The sequence below is a fragment of the Limanda limanda genome, chromosome 11, assembly GCF_963576545.1.
Source record: "Limanda limanda chromosome 11, fLimLim1.1, whole genome shotgun sequence".
Classification (NCBI taxonomy): Eukaryota; Metazoa; Chordata; class Actinopteri; order Pleuronectiformes; family Pleuronectidae; genus Limanda; species Limanda limanda.
The window spans coordinates 2,821,489-2,830,919 of record NC_083646.1 but is presented as its reverse complement, the minus strand read 5'-3'; the positions used below and the strand labels follow the sequence as shown (position 1 = coordinate 2,830,919).

At 42.5% G+C, this 9,431-nt stretch overlaps 1 protein-coding gene across 5 annotated transcripts in view; it reads left to right on the top strand.

Moving 5' to 3' along the window:
• Positions 1 to 1,078: 1,078 nt before the first annotated feature.
• dgkb (diacylglycerol kinase, beta) overlaps positions 1,079 to 9,431 on the top strand; it is a 56,542-nt gene continuing 48,189 nt past the window's right edge. For 2 of the 5 annotated variants that reach the window (XM_061081360.1, XM_061081358.1), the window contains exons 1-4: positions 1,079 to 1,148; positions 6,476 to 6,552; positions 7,239 to 7,259; positions 7,762 to 7,915. In XM_061081360.1, the coding sequence (XP_060937343.1) occupies positions 1,079 to 1,148; positions 6,476 to 6,552; positions 7,239 to 7,259; positions 7,762 to 7,915 (322 nt within the window). The remainder of the gene's footprint in view (positions 1,149 to 6,475; positions 6,553 to 7,238; positions 7,260 to 7,761; positions 7,916 to 9,431) is intronic. The other 3 variants (XM_061081362.1, XM_061081359.1, XM_061081363.1) reach the window with 2 other exon arrangements.

Sequence of the window (9,431 nt, the reverse complement as noted above, 5' to 3'; positions counted from 1 at the left end):
GCGTTTTATGCCCAAATTAGCACAAAAACATTTCATGAGTGAACAGCTGAATTGATGTTAGAGGTTTTTTTTGTGTCGCTGCAGTTTTCTGTGATATTTCTTATTGGTCAGAAACATCCTTGTCGATGTGTTGAAGAAGTGAAAACGTGTGTTTACATAAGACAGGGTTCGTACGGTCATGGAAAACCTGGAAAAGTCATGGAATTTAAAAATGTGTTTTTCCAGGCCTGGAAAAGTCATGGAAAAAAATAATCTCCCAAAAGTTTTGGAAAAGTCATGGAAATTTGTTATATTCATATTTTCATGTCGTTCATTTTAGGGATGGGCATAATTAATAGACGATCGATTAAGACAATTTAATCGAATGCCTAGTTCATTTACGCTGAGTTTTAAATTATTCATATGCTTTTAAAGAAATACGCTCAAAATATAAGCAGGCATACTTGGGTTTGTGTAATTTTAGGTTTACTGTATGACTTGGAATTCTCATTGTTAGTTTGAATACTATTTTGTCACTTTTTCGTGTATACACCGAGATTTCACAAAATGTTCGGTCATGGAAATTTGGTTTAAAGTTATTGAAAAGTCATGGAAATCCATTGGTCAAAATGTGTATGAACCCTGATAAGAAATAACATCAGGAAACTGGATGATGGGTATAAATTCACTCCAGATGTTGATAATTGATCATTATGAGGTTTATTGAATCAATCTGTGACCTTTTCAGTTAAAAAAAGGACATTTTTAAGAACCAATTTAGAAAGTTTGATCAAAACATAGACATAAAGAAACAGGATGAGTATCAGCAGGATGCACAGCTCCATCCATATTATTCTTTGAAATATCAATATCTAAATTGATTCCATTATTCCTGAACCTTCCAATTGCACCATGTTCTCATTACCTCTCCCGTTCTGTGTCAGTTCCGCCACGTTTACCCTGTTTTGTCGTTTTCTCGGTCGTTAAGTAAAGGAGCGGTTAATGGGACAGGTGATCTGATGTGTGCTGCTGTTCCCCAGGCCGACGCCCCCCCGCTGCGCCCGATGCCCGGCGCCCGACGAGACGAGGTCTGAACACCATGAGCTGCCAGGACAAGTGGGTCACACTGACCCCGGCGGAGTTTGCCCTGCTACAGGAATACACTCAGTGTGAGTAGAGCTACTGTGTGTGTGTGTGTGTGTCTGTGTGTGATGTCGAGGAGATGCTGTAATCTTTTTGTTGTCGTTGCTTTCTCTGTGTGAAAAGTCACTTTTTCACTTTCAAATAAAAGCTTGAGGTTGAGTTCAGGGACGTGTGAGACTGTGAGAGGAACATTTAGTCCTGCAGTGACAAACCCGAAGTCTCTTTTTAACAGGTTTGGGTTTTACGGCTCATGTATGGTTTTGATTCAAACCCACTGTGCTCATCAGCTCTGATAAATACACGTCTGACAGGTGAAGCTAAACTAAACCACAGCTGATGAAGAAGCTCGGCCAATAGCAGCCAGTCGTTCCACGAGTGATTCAACAGACTTCATCACACATTTCAGTTTCTCCAGGTACAAACAGAAGTCACGTGTCAGTCGAGGTCATTTACAGATGAGCTCACATTTTTCCACGGGGGGAAAAACACTTGACATCAGGAATCTGAAGAATCCCGAGTTAGAAATGTCTCCGGCACATTTATTATACTTTGGATTCCTGAGAGTTTGGAGGGAAATTCTTATTTTAAATGTGATCACACTTTATTTCAGCTCTGAGAACGAAGCAGCCGTCGTCATGTTGTCGTCGTTCTGCAGGTTTTACTGGATTTGAAATGTTTGGCTGTTGATTTCTAACAACAGATATTTAAGGTTTTGCAATTTGAATTCGTTTATGGATATTGTTGACAGTGGCAGAAAATATTTGGAGATTTCTTTTTCGATATTGAAATCTAAATCTGCACAATGATGTTCGTAAGATAATTTGCTGCAACTGTTTTGGTCGCCATCTTTGTGTGTAGGATGAGGAAAGAAGACATTTATAACTTTTTACCAGCAAAGATAATTTTGTAAAGGGAATATGAATGGATTGTATATTCATCTTTTTTTCATGGATTCTTTGTGTGGTTCTTTTGATGAGAACCTGAATTTACCACCTTTTAAAATTTTAGGATTTTAGCAGCCATCTTGTTTTGAAGGTGTATGTTTTACCTCTCTTGGTGAGGTTTAGCGGTTCGTGCTAAGCTAATGTCTTGAACCAGTTTCTCTAAAGAACTGATCCTCTTCATGTGAATCTCGGAAAGACGACTTACAATCTTTCCCCGAACTTCGAATCTTCCTCTCATCTTTCTTCGTGTCTGTTTTGCGTCTGTGTCGTTTCTTCTAGTTCAAGAAAGTCGTCATTGTTTTGACATGAGGTGAATTCTCACTTTATCATGAGAAAAGTCAGTGCGACTCATATTTAAGCCTCTAAACCGTCTGCTCCTCCTCCACAGACACGGGAACACTTCTACAGCCGCAATTCCATCCACTGTGTTTAATCTCAAACATCTAATGATGAATTTTTGATGTTGTAATCGTCGGCGGCGTGTTTTCCTCTCGCTGCTCGAGCTGCTCGGGCATTTAATCCCGTGTGGTGCCGTTAGAGCTCTGAATGATTCATCCTCCCCAACCCCCCCCCCCGACCGATGGCTCCCCGGCCCAGCAGCCTGGGCTCTGGATGCCTGGAGTTTATGTTACGCTCCCTAAGATGTTGACACGTTTCATCATGTGAAATGTTACCAGGGATGGAAAGTATGACGCCACCTGGCAGGCTCACCGCAGGATGTTGTGCTCCGCCCCCAAACGCCGCAGAGGTGTGGGGGGGGCTTTGAAAGTGCAAAAAAACAGCGTCGGCCTCGGTAAATCGTTTGTGGGAAGATAAACGACGGCCGAGGAAAGTCTTTGGACTTTGGAGTTCCTTCTCTGTCAGCTGATGTGTGACTGCAGCCCGATGGTTCAACTGTATCTCAGCTATTTTTAACGCAACGACCTCAAGACGTTTCAAACATTGTGTGTTGTTTCTGCTCTTAAGAGATTCTTAATAATTAATGCTCTTTATGCAGGATCTCTTTATCTTGATAGAGACATTTCTCCCTTTAATTGCTCCGTCCCCGGTGACAACATTACACTCTAAAGGAGTAAGAGAGCTCTCCATCTCTCTCTCTCTCTCTCTCTCTCTCTCTCTCTCTCTCTCTCTCTCTCTCTCTCTCTTGCTCTCTCTCTCTCTCTCTTTGCTGCACTCAACAGCCAATCAGCTTCTGGTCGTTGTTTTCATGTTTTGCAAATATTTGCTCAGTGGGAGGCTCAGGAGTTGGTTGAATGAACGTGAGGCTTCACAATGTAGCTTTGAAATGAAAAAATTATATGTGGGAATAATAAGCAAAGAGCGGAACGAGAAGGGAGGGGTGGGGGAAACACAAAGCATCAAGAGAGAACTGAAGTGTCTCGGAGTGTGTGTCTGTGTGTCTGTGTGTGTGTGTGTGTGTGTGTGTGTGTGTGTGTGTGTGTGTGTGTGTGTGTGTGCAGGCATTGTGAGACAGATTTGGATAATCATGTTTCAACGAGCTCCGGGCGCCTCTTTGTGCGCTGCCCTGCTACAGGTCATAAAATATCCTGTTGTCTGAGCAGCAACAAAAGACATCACATCACCTCACCTCCTCATCTCTCCCCCCCCTCACCCCCCCCTCCCCTCTGTCTCTCTCATTAAAGCGAGCCGTGCACACTTTCATAACATTTTAATAGCTGCGGCGCCCAGTCACGCACCTTAAGATCTGACTCACAACAATTAGAGTTTCTCTTGATGCGGTATGTATCTGCTCTCGTGTGCAAAGTGCAGCAGAGAGACACTGAGGAGATTTCTCATCTTTCAAGGTTGAAAAACATCTTCAGTGTGTTTATGATCCCGGAAAAAACCCGACGTCCTGACGCCTCGGAGCCACACAGCGGTGGAATCATCAGCCTGATGGAGAAGATGAATTGTAATTTAGCGCTGGTGAATGTGACAGGCAATCAGCGGACACATAATCACTGTGCTCGGTAATGGCCGTGTGTGTGGATGGCGTGCTAATAAAAGATGGTCAATAATGATGACACGCGCTCGTTAAGATCTCGACACTGATGGTGAGAGTCACCCCCGAGGAAAGAAAAGAGACGGAAACCATTAGAGAGAGAAAGAGACAACGTGAAGCTTTGAAGAGAAACTGAAATGCATCTTTATAGACGGAGGTTTCTCTCACATTTATTCTCCATCATCAACAGAATGTAAACAAAGTATTATTGTATCTCACAGATTAACAGTGTTGCTCCAGAGGCATAAATCCCATTACTTACATTATCTGCCATAATCTTTAACCTTTGAGATTGTAAAACAATGTTCTACAAAAGCCACAAGTCCATAATATCAACTGCATTTTAGGAAAACACCAAGGAGGACTACACTACCCACAATCCTTTGCTGTTATAGTGATGTCTCTGATTGGTCGGGCTTGTTGTTTCCATGGAAATGTTGACCGCAACCATGAAATTCACATCTGCTATCATGGGATGGACGGATGAGTTTTTTAAGATATGAGAAAAATAACCAAAACGGCTGAAAAATCACAACAACAAGGTTTAATTCAACAAGCGATCATTTGAAATGGTTTATGGGAAGTGTAGTTCCTTCCCTCTCTATAAATCATGTTCGCCCTCTGGTACCTTTTGTCTTGTTCTTCCATTTTCCAACATTTATTTGCTCGGAATAAAATGTTTTATGGTCGTGATTCATCGTGTAGTCGGTCGGCATCGATCCAACATTAACACCAGGATTTGCTGGGATGTCAAAACAGCAAATGATCTGTTCTAAAAGAGCCTGGTTCTTTATCAGCTTGAAATCTATTGAATAACAAAAGCTTATGAATTACTTACTAAATTTCCTATTCTCTTCATCTGTGAGGACTTTTACTGTAACGTTCATAATAAACCCAGTTTCCGTTATTGACGAGAGAAATAACCGTTACCTGCCGAACTCACCTGCTGGTTATCCATCAGTACCACGCTGTGGGGTCTCAGGATCGTTACCCGAGGGTCTCGTTGGGCCTCGTTAAAGAAGAAGAGGATCTGATACGAGAACTTTAACAAACACCTTGGTTTAATTTGCTGTGAGCAGGGATCGGCTCCTTCGTGGAGATGAACCAGGCCGTCCGGCGCCTGTGAACAAAACGCTCCTTCTTATTAACTTCAGTCACATTAGAAGCTGGAATCTGTGGCGCGGGGAATTGATTTAGCAGTCGGGCTCATAAACGCTCGGCAGCACGCGGTAATTATCACAGCGACTGTTCGAGTTATTTCCGTCTGTAGCCGAGTCGCTCGGAGCTTCACACGAGTGGGGACACGTTAGTCTGTGCTTAGTTCAAATTTACACATTTTCTGGATTTGTTTAAGATTTCAACTCTTGACGCATTTTGATCAATATAATGACAGATTTAACTGATTATAATAATCAGAATGCAAACACTAGACGATTGGGACAAAACGTAATCTGATATGATCTCACATTGACAATTCCAGAGACTCACAGGAACTCAAGAAGAAAAACAAACATGGTGGAGGGTTGACATTGTCCTCTAGCCTAACTTGCGTGAGTTCTGTTCTGCAGCGAAAACCAGATACAGATACAGAGATTATGGATAAAGTGGCTTAGTAGGGGGTGTTAGTTTGTCTTTTACATTTTGCAGCTTTTGAGCTCAATGTTTGTTAGCTATACAAGAATGAAAAACAAAAATATGCCAACCAACCATATCTCATTCATTTCAGCTGTTCACAAACAATATATATTCTAAAAACATTGTATTTGTTTCTATAACCAAAGAGGAACAATATTATGAAACCATACACTAAACATGGATAACGCATTTTCAAATCCTCTGTACAAAAATGAAGCAGCATTTTTTGTACGGATAAAGCCGCTGACATATTTCTCTGGTGAAATCATTTACCAGCCACTAGGGGGTGATCAAGAAGTTTGGGCTTAATTTTTGGCTTATCAAGTCATAGCTGTCATGTCGTTACTCTTTCCCCTTCCTAGCTATACCCTGTCTCGTTTTCTGACCACCATTGATCCTCTTGGTTCTTTTATACATGTTTTGCCTTGAATTTACCTTTGTACATTTATTGTTCAGCTAAACTATGTGGTTGTGGCTGCATTTATTTGAGTTACACCACTTTCAGAAGCTCCAATAACACCAGTAAAAGCACAAAGAGTTTCCAGGTTTGTGTGCAGGAGAGTAGATCTGAAGTGAGCAGCTCTTTGTGCACCGACATGACCTCGACCGTCTGGCTGCTGATTCACAACCTCTGACTCACACACAGGGGAAGCACGCGTCTCCCTGCAGATGCTGCACATTTTGAAGTAGAAAGTCATTTGCAGTAACAAGCTTCATTTGTTGCTCAGACTTCATGAACCTCACTAACTTGTCCTGGATGTGTTTTGCTCAGACTCGACCAAGAAGCTGAAGGATGTGCTGCAGGAGTTCCATGGAGATGGTGTGTTGGCTAAATACAATCCAGAGGAGGTATGTTCCGTTTACATTATATAAACAGATGCTCTACACTCTATTCAATCCAGATGTGCTTATCGTGGTCGTATACTCACAACAGAGGCTGTTTCTTCACATGCACTTGTTCGCTCTGTTGCTTGTTTCTCACAGATAATTTAAACAATGATTCAGAAGTATTCGTTTTTTAGACAAGCGGTTCCTCTGCATATTCTCATTCACACATTTTCTGGAAAATATTGTGACACCTGAGCCGAGCTGGAAGCTTCCGGTCTATCAGATAAAATAATTGGATTTACATCCCTGCAGCTGAATAGTTTATCCAGGGATGTTCCCATAATAAAAGCATTTCAAGGCTGGAATTTACTATTTTGTGGGAGAATAATGAGGTGTGCAGAATAAAACTTTATTTCACTCATGATTTTATAACTTTTTTTGCATAGAAATGTATATCTAAATGAATATAACTAATATAGAGCGTGAATACCTCACAGAATCTCTGTCGTCTTGGTTGTGGAGAGAAACCCGCAGCCTCAGTCTAACCCATTACACAACTTTTAATCCAGTTAATACATTCATAATTGTTGCATGATAGTTAAAACATCCATAATTTAGTGGCATTTTATTGTTACTCTTTTAAAATGCAATATTTGCACGATGCATCCGTGAACTTGTTGGGTTTCTTTCCCTCTTCAATGCCACAGAAGCAGGAAATCCTCTGTCAGGTAACTGATGTCTCCTCCTCTTCTCTCTGTTGTTGCTGTGTTTTTGCTAAATGTTCATAAAGTTCCTCGCTGAATAACTCAATTGCAGGCTGCGGTGGAGCAATACAAAATATATATATATATATATATATATATATCGGGGGGGGGGGGGGGATGCAACCGCTTGCAGGCAGATATTACTCACCTGAACAGTCGCTTACACAGGCTGGTAATAAGTCAGTTTTCAACATGCAGGTCCACTAACGTGTCGGTCTGCACACGACTCGTAGATTCAGTCTAGCAAGCAAGCGATCAACAGGACGGATGAAGTTGTCACACAAATAAAAACACATTACCTGCATTATAAGCAAAGGAATAAGCTGCAGAAACAAGTGAACGACCTTAAGATGGATCTCACCACTTTCTCCGGCTGCAGCTTTACTTCTGCAGCACGTTCTGAAAACCTTGTGTGTTTTCTCTGCAGCTCAACATTTCACACAGCGTCTTCTCTTCTCGTTTGCAGGAGATCGACTTTGAGGGTTTTAAGGTCTTCATGCAGACGTTCCTGGAGAGCGAGCTGCCCGAAGACTTCTGTCAACACCTCTTCATGTCGTTTAGCAACAAGGGAACCAAACCCACTCCCTCATGTTCTGACAAACCCAAAGTCTCTGGTGAGTGTTCAAATGAAAAATATTTACTCCAACCGACGCTCGGAGTGTAAACACGACATTGTCCCGTGTCCGTTATTGATATATGAATCTGCTCCAGCTCCAGTGTGTCTATTATTCTCTGTCCTCGCGGCATTTTAACAGAGTTTTAAAATAACACAGAAAACTGATGTTTACCTCATTGAAATGTAGAATAGCCTCTTTCTGTTCTGAGCCTTCAGACTAATGGAGCGGCTGCCAACTCCAGCCGGATGGAGAACAATGTAAATCGTAGTGTAGCTGCTGCCAATTGTCTTGGCAAGAGTCTTGTTTGTTTACAAGATTTCACACTAATGTCTCATTCTTATGTGGTGATGACTCACTGATGCATGGAACAGGACGATCAGGAGGAATCCGTCTGAAATACAACTGTTCACTGACTGCTTGTGTAAAGTTGAATGAAACTGCAAAGTCCCACCAACCTCCCTCACGTCAGTTTGTGATGTTAATTCAAACAATGAGTTTTCAAAGTTAAGTTAAAGGTAAAGTGTGCATGATTTACAAGGGTCTATTGGTAGAAAATGAATGTTTTCTATGTGAAATTCCATTATATTCAACTTTTTACAATTCTGTTGTATTATTGTGAGCTGCAGGCCTACGTAGAAGCCTCATAAATACGTAAAAGGTGAAGGGGTGAGGAGAGGGGCAGAGTCCCGCACGGGTTCTTTTATGTAAACCAGTGAATCGGACCCGACTCATGCAACTATCACCTGTGATTAAACACACATGCTCCATTCCCAGCCGCTCAGATCTGATGGGCCACGGCCTCCTTGTCCTTCTGAGTCAGGCTGAGTCGTGTCTTGGAAGTTGTTGCAGCACCTTTGCTCCTGTCGACACGTTTCCTCAGCGATGACGCTCTTCGTTTGTCAAATCTCGTCCTTCTTACAAGCAGCAAAGCCACTGACAACAGATTCACCTCCGGCTCTTTCTCTCTTTATGTAATTGACACTTTTTGGCTTCGCGTTTTGGACCTGTCATGTCTTCCACTATTATATCCAGTCTATGATCCATCCATCCACTCTCCACTGCTTATACAAGTATGAAGGACTTCTCCTCAGCCACGTCTCCCCCCTCCTCAGGGATCTGGAGGTGCGTCCCAGCCAGGTCGGATATATAATCCCTCCAGCTTCTGTTCTGGGTCAGCCAAGCGTCTCCTCCCTCTCAGACTCACACACTCGTGTTCGCCTCCTCGGGGAAGCTCTGGAGAAGCCTCTCGATCAGCTGCCTGAGCCACTTCCACTGGCGGCTGCTTCACAGCCAGGGAGAGGTTCTCCAAACCCGTCGTCTCCGCCTGCCAGGGAAACTCATAGCAGACACTTGTGTCCATATGTTTCATTTTAGTTCACTACCCAAAGCTCGGGAGCAAAGGTTAAAGGAAACTAAATATTTCATGTAACAGAGAAAGAAAACTAGTGTCTGCAGCACCACAGGGAATCCTGTATGTCAGGGGTTTTCAACCGGGGTTCCGCGGCCCCCTAGTGGTCCG